General features: G+C 45.3%; 1 protein-coding gene across 8 annotated transcripts in view; it reads left to right on the top strand.

The window, feature by feature from the left end:
* The window catches only part of MINK1 (misshapen like kinase 1), a 2,066,166-nt gene that overhangs the window by 1,126,823 nt on the left and 916,589 nt on the right, over positions 1-22,754 (top strand). For all 8 annotated transcript variants that reach the window (XM_069644001.1, XM_069644014.1, XM_069644008.1 and 5 more), the window contains exon 10: positions 5,630-5,805. In XM_069644001.1, the coding sequence (XP_069500102.1) occupies positions 5,630-5,805 (176 nt within the window). The remainder of the gene's footprint in view (positions 1-5,629; positions 5,806-22,754) is intronic.

Here is a 22,754-nt window from a genome sequence, read left to right as displayed (position 1 = left end):
GATATAGAGCGGCCATTAAAGCAAAAAGAAGGGCAGACAAATTATTCGCCTGGCAAAGAATGGTGAAGACCATATGTGAAGGAAAGACACGTAATATCTGGTCCCTTCTGGGCGAGGCGCGAGGTGTTCAAAATGGGGCAATGACCAACCCCATTGAAGCCAGAGTGTGGGTAAAATTCCTGGAAAATCAGAATGCAGAAGACGATAAACTAACAGTACTGGACATTCCCCCACTAGTAGCTCTGTTTGATATATCACATGAACGTATTTTGAATAAAATTAAAGAGATAAAATCCTCACGAGCACCAGGCCCTAATGGACAGGACAATATTGTTATTAAATCGTACCCCGAGTTCTGGGTCAGCCTGCTGGGAATATTATTTGAGAAGATCCTAAAATCTGGTAAAATACCCCGTTCATGGCAAACGGCAATATTAATCCCCGTGTTTAGAAAGGGAAATAGACTCGACCATAGCAACTATAGGTTGCTCTCAATGTTAGATGCCACGGGGAAGATATTTGCCTCACTTCTGCTAAAAGAGCTACAATTATGAGCAGAGGGTTCTGGTGTACTGTCCAAATTTCAAAGAGGGTTTAGACAGGGGTACTCCATCTCCCATAACATCATGATTATGGACATCTTATGATCTAGAGCACTAAGACGGGGGGCTGCTCCACTGTATGCCTTATATATAGACTTCACAGCGGCCTTCGATTCCATCCCTAGAAGCCGCTTGTGGTGGAAATTAAAATGAATGCGCTGTCCGGAAGGTACTAAGACTCTTACATCAAAATAACTCAGTGAAACTGAAATTAGACCAGGAAGGACACACAACTTAACGTTACACAAAACAGGGGAGTAAAACAAGGCTGTGTCACAGCACCTCTAATCTACAATCTCTGTGTATGACATCCCTGAAGCACTATCTGCTGTAAGCAACTGCCCCTCTAAAATTGGTAAAGCCACCTATCCCGTATTAGTGTACACAGACGATCTGGTGATCTTCGATTATACCATTAGTGGGATACGTAGATCAGCGGCTGCACTGTGGGAGTACGCAGAGGTGAATAGCCTTAGCATTAACTTAGGGAAAACGAAGGTTATGAGATACACAAATAAGAAAGTATCCTGTGTACTACATATGGTAGGCCTGGTGAATATCTCCTCCGTTCCCCAATATCGATATCTGGGTATTGATTTTGAAGTCTGGTGATTATGTGGCCTGTAAACAAACGCGCACCATTAGAAGGTGCAACTGACTGCCCTGTTCTATAGGTTTACTGTTAAACAGTGTGGTTTCACACTGTGGGGCACTCGCCAGCTTTATATACAAGATTTTTCTCCGGCAATAATATACGGGCTGGAAGCCCTATTGGAGATTGATCTAAGGTGGCTACAGGTGATCAAAGGTAGATTTTGGCGCTGCATTCTTGGCCTACCTCCCTGTATCCCAATGGCCATTATTAGACTAGAATTGGGCTTGATCTCTCTAAAGGCATTAGTACTGAAGAAGCAGGCCTCATTATACCTAAAAATGACTCGAGATAGTAATGGATTGTTAACAGCTGTCCATCAGGAAATGACTAGGGAGTATTTGGTTTGCACAACTATCGATCAGATGGCTAAATTGTTCCATAAAATAGGTTGGCAATCCAGGGATGGTGGTTATTCATAAGAAGTTGAAAGGGCTATGTGCAAACAAATAGAGCTCTGGGATTGGATTGAGAACTTTGAACATCCGAGGAGCTTCAGAAGCTATCAATTTGTGCAATACAGACTGTACGAGTTTAAGAAACCACAGAGATATTTGAACATCTGCCCATCAGCCAGACTCAGACAGTTCATTTTATTACTTAGATTGGAGCAATTACCCACGATGATGATCACGGGAAGAAAAGATAAGAATGCCGTCGAGCTGCGAATATGCCGCCTATGCAAAGTTCAAGATCAGCTGGAAACGGCAAAGCACCTTCTGACTTAATGCCCTGAAATGGCTAGTACATTTAATCCCCTTTTGGACAGTTACGTCCATGATAATAAGCATATTAAGGACGACCTTTTTTGGCACCATTGTATTAATTCCAATAGCATGCGCCTGCTGACATCCTTATATACCATCTGGCTGAGAGTTGAAGTTAGTTTGGGCATAACACTTTAGGTTACTGATCAAGTATTTGCATTCTAATATTGTATAGATAATTGTGTGTTGTACATTTGATTATATGAAGATGAATTTTATGTTTTATTTTTATGTTATGATTTTCTGTATGTATATTCGGATTATGTAGTATTAATTTGTTATTCTATAGGTTTTGTGTAAAGTTTATAATCTAAACTATAACACAATAAATATAAATTAAATTAACTACCATCTCAGAACTGCTGTCTCCTTGTGTGTTATGCTTCACTAAGAGTGTGCTTTCGTGCCCCGCCTTTTATCCGTGTGGGGAATTGTGATGGAAGCCAGGTGTGTGTAATGATACGCATTTGCCTGAGCATGGTGTTGGAACATGTCAGGTATACGGCTCTGGTGTTTGTCCATTGTCGCTCATAGTGAACTGTCTGTGAGAAAGTGTTTGTGTCGGGAAACGGGTGGAGGGGTTAAGTTCCTAGGTATCCTACCTGGTAGGATGAGGAGAAGGTGTTATAGGGAAGGTGATACTGCGTCTCACCCTCCAGTGTCCCACTTATACTCCCTGAAGACCCCTCATCCAGGTGATCCTCCCACACTAGTCCACCCCCATGAACTGAATACAATAGCGATGGCCGTGACTGGCGGGTGACACACCTTCAGGTTTCTTCAGGTTTCTCATACTGTGCACTAATTTGTCTGTAGCATGGAAAGGGTGCTGGTGAATAGTAGCACAAAATCTTGACACTGCCCACAATAAATTATTAAATAAAACCGTCAATTCATCAACCAAAAATTACAATAGCAAGTAACCCCAACGGAATATGGCAATTCCCTAAACAAGGCATGCCTGCAGGCAGCAAATAAGACTTCTGGAGTAGGCCACGGATTTGTGTGGTAATGGTGTGCCACAGTGACATTTTGATTGAGTGCCAAAAGCAAGCCACAGCAACAAGAAAGTCAAAATTAACTTGGCGAAGAGAATAATCACACTTTCCCCCATTCAGCTGTGACCATAAAAACGACAGCCAAAAGAATGCACCACAGTGCTAGAATGCACAGAACGCACAGAACTCTTAATAACTAGCGAAGACATATGCATCAAAATCTGCACAAACCTGGCCATGTGAGAAAACACATGCGCTCCCAATGATAACACCAACCAAGATGCTAAATCGTGGTACATGTGGTGGTAATGAATTACAAACTCGCCCAATCTGTGGGCTGCGACAGTCCCATGTCTTTGGAAACACCAGAAGTAGACCGTGGTCCCAGTGATGTCACACTGGAGCCGTAAGCCTGAATCACAAGAAAACCCCAATGAGGATCAAAACTACATCTTCAAGCAGTGTGTGAAGTAAAACGAACAACAAACGGTTAAACCTAACATGACAAATAAGAATCAAAGCATCACTGGCAGACAGAGCTAAAGCTATCTACTTAGATACACGCAAATGCAAAATATACCAGAGGTAGATAGAGAGACAGCAAATAAATGAAATGGCAAATCAACGTTTAGTCACAGAGCAGTGGATGAAAGTGCTTGGTAGGATGGAGAATGACAATATGAAAAATGCATTGCAATGCTGAGTAAAATGAAGTGACAGAAAATAAGAGAAAGGAATGCTTTTTTACCGATCAGTCAGAGGGGAATAGGTTCACAGCTGTGTGCTGTAGTGGAGATCCTCCATGGCCCGCCTCTTGAACCATAGCACCGGTTTGGCAACTTCGTAGTCAAAAGGTCTACCACGCTTATAGAAACGACCTCTGGTATGGGGAGGACCTTGTGTCCTTGGCCTTGCGGTCGTGGTCGAGGGCAGTCCGCAAAAATCTCCTGCGCAGTCAGGCCAGAGACAGGGGCACCATTCTTTGGTAGCCCAGCTTGGCACTTTCCCAAGGTCACCTCAGCCTCAACTTGCAGCAATAAGGAGACTAGACACCAGACTGATGGCTAAACCAAGCTTCTTGTATTAGATAGAAAATAAACCGCATACAGAGACATTTGCAGCTTACAATCATGAAAATACAGAATGACAAGTGGGGGGCAGTTGTCACTTGGAGCTGTGCCGGGACCGCCCTTAAAGCACAAGTTATATAGCATGTCATAAGCAAATCACTAATATATTACAGCATTTTCACATGGCCTATCGGACATTTGGCAATAATAGTCAACATCTGACTAGTGAACTTGTAATGAAGCCTTGCGGTAGGGGCAGGGTACATTGTGTTGTAATATAAATAAGCAGCATTTGTAGAAACACTACTGTGATCTATCGTATGTGGTGCTAATGCTACACTTGTAGAGAACAAACATAAGAGAAGTTCTGACGTGTCCCTTGGCCTTGTTCTAATCTGCTCCATGCGGGGTTTCGGCATGTCAGAGCAGCTTAGTTCAGAGGGAGACCTCCGGCAAAGGCAAAATGGAGGATCTGAGGCCTAAATGTACAAGAGGGCATAATGTAGCTTACCATAGCATAACAATTCTGCCACATCAAAGTCCTTTTGTTACCTATGGTGGTTATTATCTGGATTAGCAAGCTTTTGTGCTTTGGATTGTACTCTTGTCTTGCGCTGAAAAGTGCTACACTGATGTAGGCATTTCTTCTGAACATCATCTTGCTCATTATATCATGATCGTAGATCTCTGGATGTTACCTGTAGTGTTGGCATGTGCACCACACTTTGAGTAAACAATTTCCCATGGCTTTTGACTCCCGAAGAAAGGCTCCGTTTGAGCAAGCCCTCTTGAAAGATATCTTTGGTTAAATTGGGTATATAAGTAGTTTGCCTTACCCCTCTTCAGGACTCCAGGTGTTGACCCTACCCTTCAAAGAACATCTTGCCAATTGCTCCACTAAGCCTGAATTCTCCCCCTTAGGAAACCTGCTCTCCTACTCCCTGTATCCATCCCAAGTCCTCTGTTACCGCTGCATGCTTACCTGAAACCCCCTGTGCGCGTACGCCTTATGCAGCACGCTTTTGCTTCCGAACTAGGTTTACGCTTTGTAAATCCTATACATCCATACAATATATTGAACAGAGCGGACCTAGAAATATCCGTAGGGGCAAAGTATTCATCTTAGTAGTTCCTCTTGTACTGATAGTCCGTAGACCTCCCTTCGTCTAAACACACATTGATGCCTACTGCCTCCTATCTGTTCTTTGGAGGAGCCCAATGAATAGGGAATGGAGACTATTGAAATTCAAATTTTTCCAATGCAAAGAATGCTGCTCCATGCTATCCTAGGCCCAGAGCATCCGAGGAGTCTCGTGCAAAAGAAACGGATGGCTACCAATACAATTTCACTTTGGTGAGCAACATGTACCACTTCTTCTTTCTAGGAAAGTACAGTTCTGTAATTGGTTTTGAGATCATGACTTAAGAAAATCAATGCAAGAAATGAATGAAATAGGACAAATTATATAGACCTGTAGAGACCCTTTTTGCAGTGAATTTCATTTTTTTGTTTCACTCATTTTCTTTTCATTCTTCACAGGTCTAAGAAGTTTATTGAATTCATCGATACATGCTTAATCAAAAACTATATGAGCCGACCGCCCACAGAGCAACTTTTAAAGTACTCGTTTATCCGTGACCAGCCCACTGAGCGCCAAGTCCGAATTCAACTCAAGGACCACATAGACCGTTCGCGGAAGAAGCGGGGTGAGAAAGGTAGGTGTTAAAAGAAGTCTATACCAGCCCCTTTTTGCAGGTTCAAACCTCTAAGCTGCAAAGGAATTTCAGGGCATCTTATTCCATCTGCTTATGTTCCAATAAGGCTGGTGGAAGCGCTGTGTGGTGGCAACAAAGATATACTAATTGTTTCAAGCCCAGTGCTTCAGGATCTCTGTTATTGAGTGTACTGCAATACATCAGAATGTGTGCCTCTGTTTGGTAGACCTTTAAAAGGAAACTCAAGACTGAATACTATTTTATTTTTGCCAACGTCCTCTTTATTGCTCAAACATGCACTATTATTTGAATCCTGTGTGAGAGATACTAGCCTTTTAGAAATGCATAATCTCTTTTCTGGATGTTTCCATGTTTTTGAAGAATATCTACTGTAAGGGTGCAGAAGTAAGAGTCTTGACACAGTTGTGGTAAAGGGGTTGGTATAGGCTTTTATTTACAATAAGAAAAGTGAAAGAAAAGCCTATCCCTCCCTATTTACTATGAGGCGTCGCTGACCTCAACAAAAATACTAAGGACCCAGTTAGGATGTACGTAAAGTAAAATGTCCACTGTCCTGTGTCTAAACCTAATTCCATCTCTTACACTATTAAAACTAAAGAAAACCGGATGTCTCATTCATCCAGAAGGAGGTCTCTCTCTCTCTGGGTGTAGACTCCAAAGCACAGTTCTTGTGAAAAGAATATGTAGTTGAATGCTCTAAAGTGCTTGTGAAAGGTGTGTATATATAGTTAAATGTTTCACAGTTCTTGTGAAAAGAATGTATAGTTAAATGTTCACTGCTTGAATGTACAGACCAACAAAAAAAAACGGTTCCTTAAACTCCAGGGAGGAACCCACGTATGGACATGAAACAGTTCTCCCCTCCTCTGTATGGAACCTCTTTCTCTGTTGGCGTCTTTGAATTTTTAAACAAAACACTCTTCTCCAGCATGGGGTCTGGCATGGATTCACATATACTGCCCCCAACCAATGACTGCCCTCTACCTAAGCTCGTCCTCTGGCAGCCATCTTCAGATTTTTATCGCACGTTCAAGTGTTGGTAGTCCTCGTGCTTTAGCTCTCGAGCTTTTACTGCGTGTTGTTTTTCCAAAGAGTTTATTCTTTATTTTTCAGTCAAATCGAGCCTCAAGCTCCACTGTTTTATCTTCTGATTAACGGGGACCCTTTTGGACATTTCTACACCCCTCAAGGGCGATTTTACGTCCTATTTCACTTCTTGGAGGATTTTGGAAGATATTTGAGGCCTACCCCGCTTGGACATGGCCCAAGACAAAGGAGACTCGACACCAACTGGATCCAAGCTGTTTAGGATCTGGTCAGGATGTGGAACTACAGAACGTCTTTAAGGAAGATGAGCATTCCCGGTGCTCCTACTGCCTTCACGCCAACAAGTCGCGCGTGGAGGAGGACTGCACGTTCTGCAAGAGCATGTCTGTCCGGACCATGAAGGACCGCTGTACTCGACTTGCTAACTGGCTGGGGGCCAAGAGCCCAGCAGCAGGTGGGAAGAAGTCTGAGCGGTCTTCTAAGACCTTTGAGGGTGCTCCGCCGACAGGGGTCCAACAGAAGGCAAAGCACTGCGAGTCCGCGGGCACCGGGTGCGCCGTTGGTTCAGGCTCCTTGGCTGCCAGGCAGGGCGCAATGTCACCGACGCCGTCAACCACGAGCCAATGCTCCGGCTTGGTGAAAAGGAAGTCTGAGAACCCGGGTAAGCTTCGGGAGAAGCCCCGGCAGGTCCTGACGGAGAAAGCCAAGGGGGAGCAAGGCGGTGACCCTCCCCCCACGGTGAAGGCCTCAGACGCGCCCATAGTCGTGAAGGCCCAGATTCCCCCGGCTAAGGCCTCGATTGAGGGAGTCGTGGCCGCCCTGGCGAAGCCTGTTGAGGCGACCCCAGTAGAGCCGACCTCCAGGCCTGAGTTTCCCTGCCATCCCGGAGGGAATCGTCTTTCTAGCCTATCGAAAAAAAGACCCCCATGAAACCCCGGGATGGGAAAGAGGGGGGGGCGAGGTAGTCCTAACGGTCTCGGATACCTCTTCTAAGGACGAGCTGTCTGTTATCATGGCAACCCTGGACAAGAGGTTCGAGGAGAGGGCCTGCGGGAAGGATCCCGATGAGGCGGATGTAGAGAGCGAGGGTGGAGCCGACGGAGAGTGTCAGATCGACGAGGAACCAGACACCACGCTCCCGTCGCAACCAATGCCACCTCCTACGGACAGGCAGAATGACATTATGCTGGCACACAAACCCTATGCACAGAGATAAGGACGAGGCTACCCTTGCCTCCAGTGGGCGATCCAGCAGCTCCCGGACCGTCAGGGCGTCCTACACCCAAGCAGAGGCGAGTCCATCCTCCCCCACCCTTCCATCCTTCACCTCCATCCCCTCCACCGAGGGTTGAGAGGGAAACGGCGACGACGGGGACGGACAACAGTGGTGACGATGGAACAGATCTCCCATCAGCCCCTCCCCGGGCTTCCTCTTCCGACGAAATTGGCTCCTTTCACGCCATGATCGCCTGGGCATCGGAGCTGTTCCAGCTATGCCCTGAAGAGCAGAAGAAGGAGGGGCTCCTCTACCAACGACGGGAGGCCAAGAGGAAGACCGTCCTCTCAGTCCCGTTTTCTGGATGACATCTGGGACAAAGGACTGTACCTTCTGAAGAACCCGTCCCTGGCCCCTGCGAAGAGGGACCGGTATGAGAAGTAGTATCCGGTCCCAAACTCAGCGCCTATGTGCCTCATGGCACAAACGTCCCTGCATTCGGTGGTCTCCGTGGTGGCCAAGAAGAAATCGGCAGAGGCGACGGCATCAACTTCCACTTCGCTACCGGACAGCGAGGGGAAGAAGCTGGGCGCCATGGGATCACGGGTCATCTCGTCAGCAGCGACGACCATCAAGGCGGCCAACGCCCTTGCGATCGTGGCCCGCTACTACAGGGAGCTGTGGTTTAAGATCGCTCCACTCCTGGACTTCCTCCCAGACGACAAGAGGGCGGAAGACCCTGAAATCCTGCAGGAAGGCGAGGTGGCATCGTGCCACGGACATCGCCGACACCGGTTTTCACCAGATGGGAAACAGCGTTAGCCTTTGCCGGCGCGGTTGGCTCAGGGCCACCGACTTCTGTCAGGACGTGCAGGCCAGGGTACTGGACATGCCCTTCAACTGCAACAACCTGTTAAGCAAGGCAGTGGACGAGTCACTGCAGGCCATCAAGGCGGACACCGAGACGGCCCGGGCCTTGGGCTCTCTCCATCAGCGACGGCCGTCCTTTCGGACTTCCGGAGGCAAGTCTCAAGGTGCCTCCAAAGGATTCGGCGGCAGCTCCTCGTTGTACTGCTAGACGGCCCACTCTTCATCGCAGGAAGCCAACAGAGGCCGTAACAAGTCTGGTGGACACCGTCTTCGTCGCTAAGGGGCCCAAGGTGGCAAGGCCTCAGCGAAACAAGACTGAACCGGCCGTGATGTCGGGCCCCCACCCGAGCACCCCGGTGGGAGGCTGTCTGGTGAACTTCATCGCCGCGTGGAAGTCCATCTCCACCGACCGTTGGGTGCTGGATGCCCTGGCCCATGGGCACACTCTGAAATTACAAAAGTGTCCCCATTTTCCACCAGTGGCCAGGAAAGAAAGCCACATCCCGAGTTGTTTCTGTAGATACGAGCAGTGCTGAAGAAGGGAGTGATAGAACTCGTCCCAAAGAGGCCCCGGGGCCTCGGAGTATTCCTCGTCCGAAAGAAGATCGGCGGCTCGGCGGCCCATTCTAGACCTCTGCCGCCTCAACAAATTCATAAAATCCCAGAAGTTCCGGATGGTCACCCTCAACATGTGCTGGGACAACTGGAGGAAGGCGACTTCCAGTAGTCGCTGGACTTGGAGGATGCCTACTTCCACATCCCCATACACAAAGGACATCGAAAGTTTCTGCGCTTCTGTGCCGTGCACAGATCAACCCTCTACGGATTACGGCCCCTCATGTGCTGCCGTCCTTGCTGTCGCTGGCCAAGGTGGGGCTTTGCGCATGCATCCATCGAAATTCATCTGCCGGATATCTCCCGCTACCCCAGAACTTCGGGGCGGTCGTTGCTGTGGTCGCACCGCCTGGTGAAGGAGTTCATGAAAGGACTGTTCCGATCGTTCCCGCCGGTGAGGGGTCCGGCGTGGGAGGTAAATGTGGTGCTGACCAGGCTCATGAGCCCGCCATTCGAGCATTTGCATTTGGCGCCGTTGAAGTTCCTATCGTGGAAGACTGTGTTTCTGGTGGCCATCACCTCCGCACGACGAGTCAGAGAGATCAGGCCCTCACCTGTAAACCTCCATATCTGACATTCCACGAGATGAGGTTAGTGCTGAGGACGCACCCCTCCTTCATGCCCAAGGTGCGTCGGACTTCCATCTCAACGAGCCCTTGATGTTCCCTGTTTGCTTCCCCTCGCCGGCTGAGAGGACTTTGCACTCGCTGGATGTAGCTAGAGCGCTGAAGTTCTACGTGGACCGCACAAAGAGTTTTCGGAAGACATCACAGCTGTTTGTGAACTTTGGCACTGTGAACCAAGGGAAGGACCTCTCCAAGGCTTCCATTTCCAGATGGCTTTCCAGCTGCATCATGCACTGTCACCGGTTGGCAAACCGACCGTTGCCCGCCCGTCCGAGAGCCCATTCAACCAGAACGATCGCTGCTACTACAGCGTTCCTGTCTGGTGTGCCCAAGCTGGACTTCTGCAGGGCTGCTACGTGGAGGTCGTTACACACCTTCACGAGATTCTACTGCGTCAACCGGGATTCCAGGGAGGAGCCCAGAGTTGGCCAGGCAGTGCTGCGCAACCTGTTCGCTTGAAGGTGAGCCTGGTGAGGAGGTAAGAGATGATTAATGTTGAGTTGTTGAAATGCTTAATGTCTAGCCTTGCCACCTCCCGTGGTTGTGCATGTGTGTACTGCTATGTATTCTTGTATTCATGAGCATGTGAATCCATGCCAGACCCCATGCTGGAGAAGGAACAAGTTACTTACCTGTAGCTGTTCTCCAGCATGGGTCTGGCATGGATTCACATGCGAACCCTCCCGCCTACCCCTCTGCAGCTCTTCTCTTGGTCCCTCTGCCACTTTACGTGCTACCAAATCTGAAGATGGCTGCCAGAGGAGGGGCTTAGGTAGAGGGCAGTCATTGGCTGGGGGGCAGTATGACCCAGAGACCTGTGATTGGTTATTAGTAGAAAGACAGTTCAGAAACTAAACTGAAACTGATTTTTTCTTTTACCGAGGATTGAAACTGATTTTTTCTTTTACCGAGGATTCCCAGCCTGACGGGGAATACTCATGACCATGTGAATCCATGCCAGACCCATGCTGGAGAACAACAGTTACAGGTAAGTAACTTGTTCCTTCTCCCTTCTCCTGGAGGGAACCCTTTTCCCATATCAATGTGGTAGTTCACAACAATATACAGTTCTGAGTTTTCTGGTGAAAATACTTTTATTCTTCATGTAAACCAAAAATGAACCTTTCCAGTCTTTTATCAGGTCTGGTTCAATAACCTGCCAGACCTGACCGTAGACTTTCTCCGTGGTATATCAAGCCTGGTTTACTAACCTGCCAGACTTGATTTCACTACGTTTTAGTCCCAAAAGATATTTGCTTTGTCGCTTGTTTCTTGTTTTATCTTTTCTTGCCTAGTCGGAGTCTCCCTGACTGCTTCTGGGCAACATCCCTCTGTGTTTAGGTATTTCTGTACTGTACTGTACTGTTGAGGCTCCTTGACCCTTATATATTTTACTGATGGGCCTTGTCCATTTCCATTTAGGTCCCAGACCCTGCTGCATGCTGGCGGGCCTTCAATGCTTTCATGTGTCAAAGGCCCTGTTCCTCTGCTTCTGCGGGATCCCTTTCCCTGTTTTACCTAGTGTCAATTTGGACAGACTTGAAATACTCTCCTGTCAGGTCCCATCCCGCACAGGTGTATTTTTAATGTGCGTATTAGCTTGAATAATCTTTCTGGTATCTCTGTGTTTCTTGGGATGTGTTTATCTGGTTTACAAACCTCTTAGCAAATTATGTATTTTCATCCCCTTGTGCTCCTCGGGATGTATTTATGTGGTTCAAAATGTTTGTATCTAATTGTTTACTAACTCTTGCATCCACTTGTGCTCTTTGGATGTATTTGCATGGTTAACTAAGTTTGTATCAAAATGTATAATGCCCTTTGCATTCCTTTGTGTTTTTTGTGATGTATTTACGTGCTTCACAAAGTTTACATCAAATTGTTTACTACCTCTTGCTGCATCAACTTGTGCTCTTCAGGATGTATTTGCGTGGTTTACTAAGTTTGTATCAAATGGTATAATGCCTCCTGTATCCCCTTGTGCTCTTTGGGGTGTATTTGGGAAGCCTATGGGCGGTCTCCAGTCTCTTAGGATGACGGAGCAGAGCATATCTGCTGCTGCCACACTCAGCATTCATCTACTCTTTGCGGCTCTGCAGCTCCAGGTCTCCGGCTGCCCACACCTTCATTCTTGGTCTTCATTTGCCGGTCTGGCTTTCTTTCTTTCTTTCTCTCTCTGTCAGATCCACCTCGCCTGGACCTCTCTGGTAGTCACCACTCTGCGTCCTGGCTATTCGGCTCTTAGCCTTCGGGTTCTCTACCACGGAATGAGTGTCTCATTCCTTGCTACTTCAAGGCTGACTCGATAGACCTGAGTCTTTCTTCCCTTTTCATGATTGGACAGCCTCTTGACAACTGTACTGCATGTGTTTTAATTGCAAAAGTGGCCTTGTGCCTACTTGTTCCATCTTCTTGGTCTCAGTATTCTTCTTCCTAAGAGTACATAGTCTGAGCGACATGGAGGGCTTCCAGATAGGCATTGATGTAGTCGTCGGAGCACACAGATGCTAAAGTGACAGCCTTTCTGAAAATGAAATGTACAATTCTGAGCAGAGATCTTTGAGGTTAATTGCCAATTTATTTGTATTGCCACAACCATGTATCGCGTCTATGAAGGTTAGACTGACTTTTGCCAGGGCGCCCATCTATCATTGTCATTCCTTGCTGTACTTAGTTCACCAACAGATGTACTTTTACTCTATGTATGACACTTTATATCAGGGGACCTCAACTTGGTTTCCACACGGGGCAATACGACTTGATTTAACAGTGGTGCAGCACTATTTGTTGTGGTGGCTGCTGCTTTTTGCATCCCTGAAAATAATCTGAGAGTAGCTCTAGAATTCCTGTTGATGGAGCTCTCAGTAACTTTATAATAAATATTGTTTGAAAAAAAATCTAAATTGATTTTTCTACTACAGTTGGTTGTTTTATAACTTGTCATGATTAGCTAATTGAATTGATCAATTTATCAACCTCATAAGGATCAAAATTGTAGTCCGCCCTCCCATGATTCAAACCTCTGATATATAGATGATCCTCAGATCTCAGTAGCATGTGTTAATTTCCCGAGTTATCTGAACCCCATTAGAATTGTAGCATAAAGAAGCAAATGTTGACTTGATTTACTTTTACTCCTTAATACTGAAGCACGCCATCTGAACTTGAGATTACTGAGAGCCCAAAATGGAGACTTCTTACCTCTTTGGGCATGCTGTTCCTGGTTGCTGCTCATTAGTGGAATCAGCTTGGCAAACCTTCCCTTGTAGCTGCCGCCAAATTGGTTGCGGCCTTGTACGGTGCCGGCTCCCCTCACAAAACCTTTCATTTCGTGGTTCCGCATTGGATGACTACATTTGTGTGAAGGACATTTATGTGGTGCTCGCATCCAGAAAATGCCTTTGTTGTGCCCATCGGCAGCGTCTTTCTGCTGCCCATGGAACTCTGCTGGTGATCCACAGGTAGACCGCTCAGCTGGGAAGGCGGGCGAGGCCTGAAGCCGCGGCTTCGCGTCAGAGGAATAGCAACCACGTTCTGTCACCTGACGCAGCATACGCGAGCAAGACAACAGGCTTGCTTTAAGGAAACACTTTTTTTCCACCACAAGGTCCGTAAGTAAAGCTATAACACTTACAGGATGAATATGCGCGTTTTAAACACACGCACAGCAGAGATAAAAATGTAAATTACATTTAAAAAATGTTTGGAGCTTTGTTTGAACTCTTTCTCTTTACCTGGATGAACAACACCATTTGGATTGTAGACAATTAACTACTGCATTTTCAAGGAAAAATACCCTCAAAACATAGGTGCTTTGCACTATTCAATAACCTTCTTGGTCATTTCCGATATATCCTTTATCATGAATGTGACTTTTACGATTTGGATTAGCTGGGTATTTTGAATTTCTTGACCACTTCAGTCTTATCTCTTAAAACTATATGGCTGCCCAAGGAAACTAATTCAAACCCTTGGACTTACAATTACCTGGATTTTACAACAAAATATAACAATGGTTAGGTATAATTATGTGTCTGCCTGAATATCAACTATCAAACTATAAGTGCCATTATTTCCTCAGATCCACCAATTCAACTTACAGCAGTACAGCTCTCTTTACATTGTCTGGTGCTTCATTCTCGTTATCTCCAGACTTCATCTACTCAACTCAACTTAACCTAACTCAAGGTGACATTTTCACTATTGACCTCGGATATTACCTTCAACCCCTAACATGGCCGATACCACCAAAACTAAATCATCGCCTGACAATGCACCATTCAATGCCTTCATGGAATGCTTTTTAGAAGAACTTGGCAATATTCAGTCTTCTATTTCCACGTTCAACTTTCGCTCCTCCTCCATACAAGAAGAGTTTAAAGGCTTCAAAAATATCAAGTTATTCTCCAGCAGACTTGATGAAGCAGAAGAAAGAGGCAGTACTGTGGAGGATAGAGTGGAGGGCCTAGAGAACATGCAAGTAAAACCTGTGCAATTGGAAAGTGAAGTTACGGAATTAGAAGACAGAAATTATAGAGACAACCTTCGCTTCTATGGGATCCCTGAAAAAGCTGAAGGAGATGACCCTATCGACTTCCTTACCAATTTGATTCCCTCTGCCTTAGGGAGCAAATTCTCACCCCCGTTGGAATTGCAACGTGCTCATAGGATCAGACCCCATTTCTCCAACAGCAACTCCTCGCCACGACCCTTTATCGCTTGTTTCCTATGACTTTAACAAGCACGTAAAATCCTACTGTCAGGAAAAATTCCCCTATCCTTTTCCAAAACAATACAATCTTCATCCCCCCCCCCTGACTTTTCCAGGATTACCCAAGCCAAAAGGAAAAGATTCCTCGACATGCGACCTCTTAAAATCCCTTAACATCAGATATGGTCTGTTGGACCCCGCTAGGATGATTATTACTATTCCAGGCGGCCCCACTAAAGAATCCACAGAACCAAATGATCTTTACAATCTTCTTCAAGCTCATCAAACGTCACTGATGGGTATAACCTCTCCGAACCCCTCGGCCAACACTTCCAAGCCGGATCCTCTACGCCTTTCGCCGACTTTCAGAATACTCAAGAATCAACACATCAAATACACACGCAGCAGATCAACTTCCTCAGTTCCAATTGTTGTCTCCCCTTACTTATGTTTTTCCCCTTGTACTCCAATGTTGCCACTATATTTAGTCATTTTCATTCCATTGACTTTTTGCAATTTTTTAATTCTTACTCATTGCAATAATTGAATGTTTTACTATTCACTGCTTTTTTCTCTTCTCTTGCCATTATCTTTCTTACCTATACAAATGTCTTTTAAATTTACCACATGGAATTTTAAAGGGCTGGGTGATCCCATCAAACGTAGTAAGATTATCACCCAACTTGCTAAGGAAAAATCTGATATTATATGCCTACAAGAAACTCATTTGAGTTCAGAAAGCGAAAACCTCAAGATTAGAACCCCTTGGACCAGTCATATACTGTTTTCCAATGCTTTAGATAAGAAAATGGTGGAGTTTCTGTTTTGATTAATAAGCATTTGAATTTTTCATTAGTTAATGTAGAAAAAGACAATGCCGATGGATCATTGTCGACGCTATCATTAACAACTTACCTGTTACCATTATTAATGTTTATGGCCCCAATGCCCCCAACCACTTTTTTTTGGTCCAATTCTATTACAAAGCCCTCACAGAAGAACCCAGACAAACTAATTTTGTGTAGTGATATGAACCAAATTCTTGACTTCGCCCTTGACCGTAAATCCTCCTTGAATTTGATCAACTCCAAATCTTGGATCAGTTTCCCAAATTTACTACAAAACCTAAATCTAATCGACTCTGGTGCTTCTGCATCCAGACACTAAAGATTTTGCGTTCTATTCACCACCCCATCAATCCTTTTCCAGATTAGACTATATTTTTGTTAATTCCTCACTAACTTCTACCATTTTAAACTCTGATATTGGCCCCATTACTATTTCAGATCATGCATCTGTTTCCACCACTCTCGAATGGATAACCTTTACTAAACTTTCTCCAAGATGGACATTTAATTTGTTTCTGCTTAAAGACAAATCCTTCGTTAACTTAACTAATTCCTTCATTAAAGAATTATTTTGTAATAACCGTCCTAAGCACACCTCCATGAATAACAACTGGGATGCTTTTGAAGCAACCCTCTGTGGATTCATAATCCAATGTGTTGCCATAAAAAAGGTAATCTGAACTCACTCATAATGACCTCTGATGTCATGCCTCTCACTAATGCTTGTAATCGTTCCAATACCCCTTTGTCTGGTTTGTCATGGCAACCCTCTCATATCAAATATCTAAGCCCTCTAATTGCTAAAGATATCCACACTACTATTAATCTCAACACTAATCATCTAATTAAAAAATAATTACAGAAATTACCTCAAATTGGTTGCCTCTTTTCCTATCTTGGTGGGGACGCCTTGATACTAATAAAAAGATGATCATTCCTTTATACTCTATTCATTGTACATGATTCCCACTGTAACGCACACCTAATTTTACAAAAAACTTGATTCCCTTCTTATTAAATTCCTGTGGAATCATAAAGTACTGCGCATTTCTATCAATAAATTAAGACTTCCCAAATCCTCGGGAGGAGTTACATTTCCTAGTTTCCAATTATATCACAAAGCTTTTGTCCTAAAACAATGAATCATCTTTAAACACTACAAATCCCATCTTGATAGTGCTCACCTCTGGATTAATATTATTTCCCTGCTCTCCCTTTCCCACTTCTTAATGACCTGTTCCTGACCCAATATCATGACTTTCCCAACACTACACCTCTTTAAAGCTAATTGGAATAGGCTCACCACTAATTCTTTCTCTAAAAACAACCCAGATGAAATTTTTCTTTGGTTCCATAAACAAAACTCCACCAAATCCTATCTCTTCACTATTTACCGATGGTACTCATCTGGCATCAAATTTATCAAGCAACTCTTTCACAATTTAGTAGAAATCCCCTTTCCACAGATTTTCTTGCAATACAATATCCCTGCTTAAGATCTTCCCTTTCACACGTCCCTCATCAAGTCAGTTACTAAATCCCTGCCTACTTTCAACCAAAAATCACCTTCACCTTTCTTGACTAGTAGTCCCTCTATTAGTGCCACCAAATTATATATGTTCCTAAATGATCCCCCTTCTGCCAATTCACTCAATATCAGTACTATTAGACAATGGGAAATTGACTGGGACTTTCAACCTACCCCGGACCACTGGACCAAAATTTGGAAAAAGTGTCATTCAACATCCATTGCCGCCAATCTTACCCAAACCTGTTTGTTTTTTTCATTTTTCACTGTGCTCTTCTTACTCCTTTGCCTATCGCCAAAGCTGTAGACAATGGATCCCCCAACTGTTGGTCATGTAATGAACCTAATGCAGATTTTGTTCATTTAATTTTCAAATGTAAACATGTTCATGCTTTTTGGTCTATGATTTGGTCACACATACAATCAGTCTTTAATTTAACAGAACCTCTAACGCTCGCTAATCTAATGATTGGCTCTATTGTTGATCCAGCTATAAGTCAGATTGACTCTCCTACTCTGTTTAATCTGTTCATAAGTATTGCTTTTCAAAACATTATGCATAATTGGAAGAATGCAACTAACCCATTTTATAGTACCTGGTGGATTCTATTTGTTCCTCCCATCGAATAGAAAAATGCCATGCTTCTTCTTTTGACGGTTTGCATACATTTAACAGAAAATGGAATGTATGTATACAATACCTCAACACTCACGATTAAATATTGTCCAACTTTAGTTATGTTATCCCTGCCCTATCCTTCCCTATTGTTTTATGTCCCGTCTGTGTCCATGTTCCCCACTGTTTTGTCTTATTTACTATTCAATTTTAATAGGTTAATTGATCCTAACTTGCTCAACTTGTTTATGATCAATTGTATTAGTTCTGATGCTTGAGATCATATAATTGTTTATAAATGGTTTACCTGTTCTTGTACCATTTGTTTTTATGATAATCTAATTAAAAAATTAAAAAATAAAAATAAAGAAGTGCTGACCAGTCTTTTGATACAAGTAATATTCTTTTGCTCAAGTACATTTTCTAGTACACCTATAAAATCGCAATTTGGGAGCAAGAGATCTAAAATATATTTCCCTTACAGGTATGAAATCTGTGCAGTGTACTATACATTACAGGAAATAACGCCTAAAGTAGTTGGCCGCTATCTGACGAGGAACAACACAAAATGCTTCTTCTACAAGAGAAACATTGATAATGTAGAATTGTTTTTCAGCATCACTAAAACCATATCCCCACCGCCCTTGCATTAACTGATGCAAGGGAGAGTGGCAACAATCTCATATAAGAGGGCACAAATGTACCTTTTGCCAATGGCAGTCTTGGAGTGATCCTAGTTTCAAGAGTCCCAAATTTGTTTCAAGTCAAACATTGGATTTGCAACCGTCCTATAAGAATCACGAGACAGAGTGGTCTCTCTGCCACAAGACATGTTGCTTATAACTTTGATTCGGCACTTGCCCGAACATTGACTCTGCTTTGTAGGGATAATGTGCTGCCTCAACTCTGTGCCACTCCCTCCTTTTTTTCTCCTATGGGGAACAGTGGAGTAGGCATCATAAGGTACAAGTTGCTGTTCTCTGCGTTCTTCCAGGGTGGTTGAAATCACTTCCATGCTCTGAGCTGGTTCATTAGGCTTGAATTGTATTTTCTAATCTGAAGAGACCACATTTATTTTTAGAAATGTGATTCCCCAGATAATAAAAGTAGCACATTTTCTCCAGCATTGGATCTTTCATAGATTCTCATGCTTGAATATTCCCTGTCGTTAGACCGGGTATCCTCAGTGATTTAAAATAATTATTAATATATATTTTCTGATGCTTGTTGAATCTGTTTAGATCACATGCTGTGCATAGGCCGACATCTAGTGGAAGCTGTGGAGTATTCGTTTGTTTTTCGAAACTCGAAAAGGACGTCGAACTAGGGCGTGCCAGTAATACTATCCCTAGTGTGACGTCCACTGTACCCATGATCCCTCACGCGTGTAGGACCCTGAGATTGTTTTTTCCACCATACTTATCGGAAGCATAATTGCGGAGTTCCCTGGCTTTTAGCCATTCATCATATAATTAATAAAATAAAAAAAAATCCCCTTTCAATAACCCTACGTCGAAGATCGCCGGCGATACTGGAGACAGAAGAAGAACAGCTGTCGGGACTACACGACTTTGGGCCTCGGAAGGCCTCTGGCCTCGTCCCTGTGCAAGTAGGGAGATTGGGGGGTGGACACACACACACACACACACACACACGCACACGTTAGGCCCACTACGCCAGGCAAGTCGAGGCCATGGACCCAGTGGGTTCCTTCAGTGATGGCAGCCACACCGCTGTATCGGACAGTGAGGGCACAGGGGTGTCGTCAGGCACCCACGCGCAAGCCCCCCAACCTCGGAGGACTGACCAGCGGTTCAGTTATGGGGACATCACCCAGCGGCAAGAGCACTACTCACACCTCTTCCACCAAACACACTAACCCCGCCCGAGATTCGACACGTGTGTCGAGTTATTGGCATAAGAAGGCACAAAGAGAGCGGTCCGCCGATTCGGTGTCCTCTGGGCGTTCCAGGTCACGGTCGCCTCATGACACACGGCAACCGTCCACGATTGCTAAAAGTGCCACATTGCCAAAAGTCACGGAGGTATTGTCGTCAGAAGACGAATCCGACCTCTACTCCCAGGTAGCACGTTTGACGGCTACTCCTGTAATTCGTTCGACGTCTGCTTCCGAGATTCAACGCCCCTCTTCCAAGACTCCGGAATCTCATCACCCCACCTCCGATTCTCGACGCCAAGCGTCGAAAGATTCAGGAAACCCCAAAGGGTCAGGAAAGCATTCCTCTACACATGGGAAAGAGGAAAAACATAAGAAAGCCTCTGAACATCAGGTTCAGAAGGAGAAACACATAGAAAGATCCAAGGGTCCTGACCCTGTCACCAAGGGAAAGTCTGTCCCTCCCCCTACTCGGGGAACAGAGACAAGTAAGGAACCTCATCAGGAAAGGGTTATCCCCAGTTCAGGACAATGGGACTCGGAGGACATTGATAGATGTCCTTTTTTGTAGATTTCTACGAAAAAGACCCACATTTCTTCCATAGCCATCAGAGTACTCCAGCTACCTCTGCCCCTTTGGGATTCAAAGACCCTCAACCTCCTCCTAAGAGACTCCGTACTGAGACTCCAGTTCAGGGGTTGACTTCAGACCCTTTTAGTGTTGAACCTTACCAGCAGTATGGCAAGGATTTGGAAGTACAAATGCTGTACGACCAGATGGGGGTCGATTACTATTGAGACGATGAAAACCAGGAAGAGGAGGTGGAGGCCTATAGTCTTGACTCCCCTATTCCCAAGGACCCCCCTGTGATTGACTCACCGGTTGACAATTAGCCTTTACTTAAGTTTTAGCCAATGCTGTAGCCTGTTTCCAAATTGACACTCGGGGTGCCCAAGAAGAAAGACATTTTGCAGAGGAAATTCTAGGGGACAAAAAATCAATTGCCCAAACTATCCCCATTCTAAGATCTATTCAACGCAGAATCCACCCTTCTCTGGTGACCCCTAATCTTACTCGGGCAGTTAACCCACGAGTAGAAAAACTATTTAGGGCCGCTCCCTCCGACCCACTGTACACAAGGGGTCAGCTAAAACCCGACTCATTAGTGGGTACAACCACCAGAAAGAGATCGGGAACACCACTAGCATCTTCGGAAGCACCCCCGGACAAGGAGAGCAAGAGAATATGTGCTCTAGGGAGGAAAGTGGCATCCACATCGGCATACCAAGCACGCATTGCTAATACCACCACTCTGCTAGCAAGCTACAACTGCCACCAATGGGAACAGGGAGCTACCCTCATTGCCTCCGCACCAGAACCTCTAAAGAGCCAGTTGGCCCAAATTGCATCGGATGCAAGATCAGTGTCCGGATGCATTCTGAAGGCTAACTTCCTTGCAGCAGACAATGCAGGAAGGCTGATAGCAGAAGGCACAGTGATTAAACGACAAGCTTGGCTAAGGCAGTCGGGGTTTAGCAGTGGAGGAAGCACTGAAGACGGCTAAGGACGAATATGACACCTTAAAGTCCCTTGGCCAACTAACAAACAAGCCCCCAAACCAGCAGGGAAATAATAATTTTCATCGCTTTCACGGCCAAAACTCCCAGAGAGGGTCCAATTACTTTCAGAACCAAGGAACCTTGTGGGGCGGCAACCAACAGGCTAACCAAGGTTTCTCCAGAGGTCAAAAGAGGGGCCGCGGTAGGGGGAGAGGCAGCCCAGGTAGAGGCGCTACACCTCCCAATAAACAGCAGTGACGTTCCGCTCCGGGTCCCTTCCCATGCATCTCCAGTAGGGGGGCACATTTTCATCTTCACCCACGCATTAGAAGGGATCACTTCGGACAGATGGGTGCTGTCCACAGTGTCCACGGGATACTGTATAGAGCTACTGGAACGCCCCCGCAGCCATCCTCCAAGACAAAAGATAGACTCCTTGGAGCACCAAATAATCCTCCTCGAAGAGATCGTCATTCTTCTTGCAAAGGACGCAATAGAACTCATCCCGGGCAACCAGGTAAACAAGGGTATTTATTCAACTTTCTTCCATGTGCCAAAAAAAGATCTAACGATGCGCCCAGTATTAGACTTGCGCCCTGCAAACAAGTATGTCAAGCCACAAAAATTCTGCATGACTACACTCCAGGAAGTAATCCCCTTACTAAAAAGAGGAGATTACATGGCAACATTGGATATGAAAGATGCTTATTTTCATATTTCCATGTTCCCAGCGCACAGAAGATTCTTGTGTTTCAAGGTAGACAGTCAGCACTACCAGTTCAAGGTGCTGCCCTTCAGAATAGCCTCAGTTCCAAGGGTATTCACCAAGGTACTGGCGGTGGTGGCGGCGCACCTCGCAGGGAGTCAATGCCAGGGTACCCTTACCTGGAAGACTGGCTCATCACAGGTGAAACCCCCGCAATTTGCAGATCCAACATTCAAAGAACAATCGACCTCCTCTTCCAATTGGGCTTCTCAATCAACGAGAAAAAAATAAGCCTGGTGCCAAGCACCTCCAAACAGTTCCTAAGTGCTATCCTAGACACCCAAGAGGGGTTGGCCTTTCCATCAGAGGAAAGAATTTGGAATCTGTTGCTGCAAATTCCTCAATATCAGTCCGGTCGCCAGGTAAGGGTGCGCAAAGCGATGTGTTTGGTAGGCATGATGGCATCATGCATTTAGCTGGTTCCCCACGTGCGCCTGTGCATGTGACCCATGCAGAAATGGTTCGCAAAACAGTGGTCTCAGGCAAGTTGTCAGTGGGATGATCTAGTGGTCGTTTCGCCAACACTAGTACAGAGTCTTCGCTGGTGGACAAGAGAGAATCTTTCAAAGGGGAAAACCTTTTTACGATTTAGAAATACAGGCCGTTGTCACAATAGACGCCTCTCTGG

The sequence above is a fragment of the Ambystoma mexicanum genome, chromosome 1p (genome assembly GCF_040938575.1).
Source record: "Ambystoma mexicanum isolate Mex_15411 chromosome 1p, UKY_AmexF1_1, whole genome shotgun sequence".
Classification (NCBI taxonomy): Eukaryota; Metazoa; Chordata; class Amphibia; order Caudata; family Ambystomatidae; genus Ambystoma; species Ambystoma mexicanum.
The sequence above is the reverse complement of the archived record's forward strand: the minus strand, read 5'-3'. Positions and strand labels throughout refer to the sequence as shown.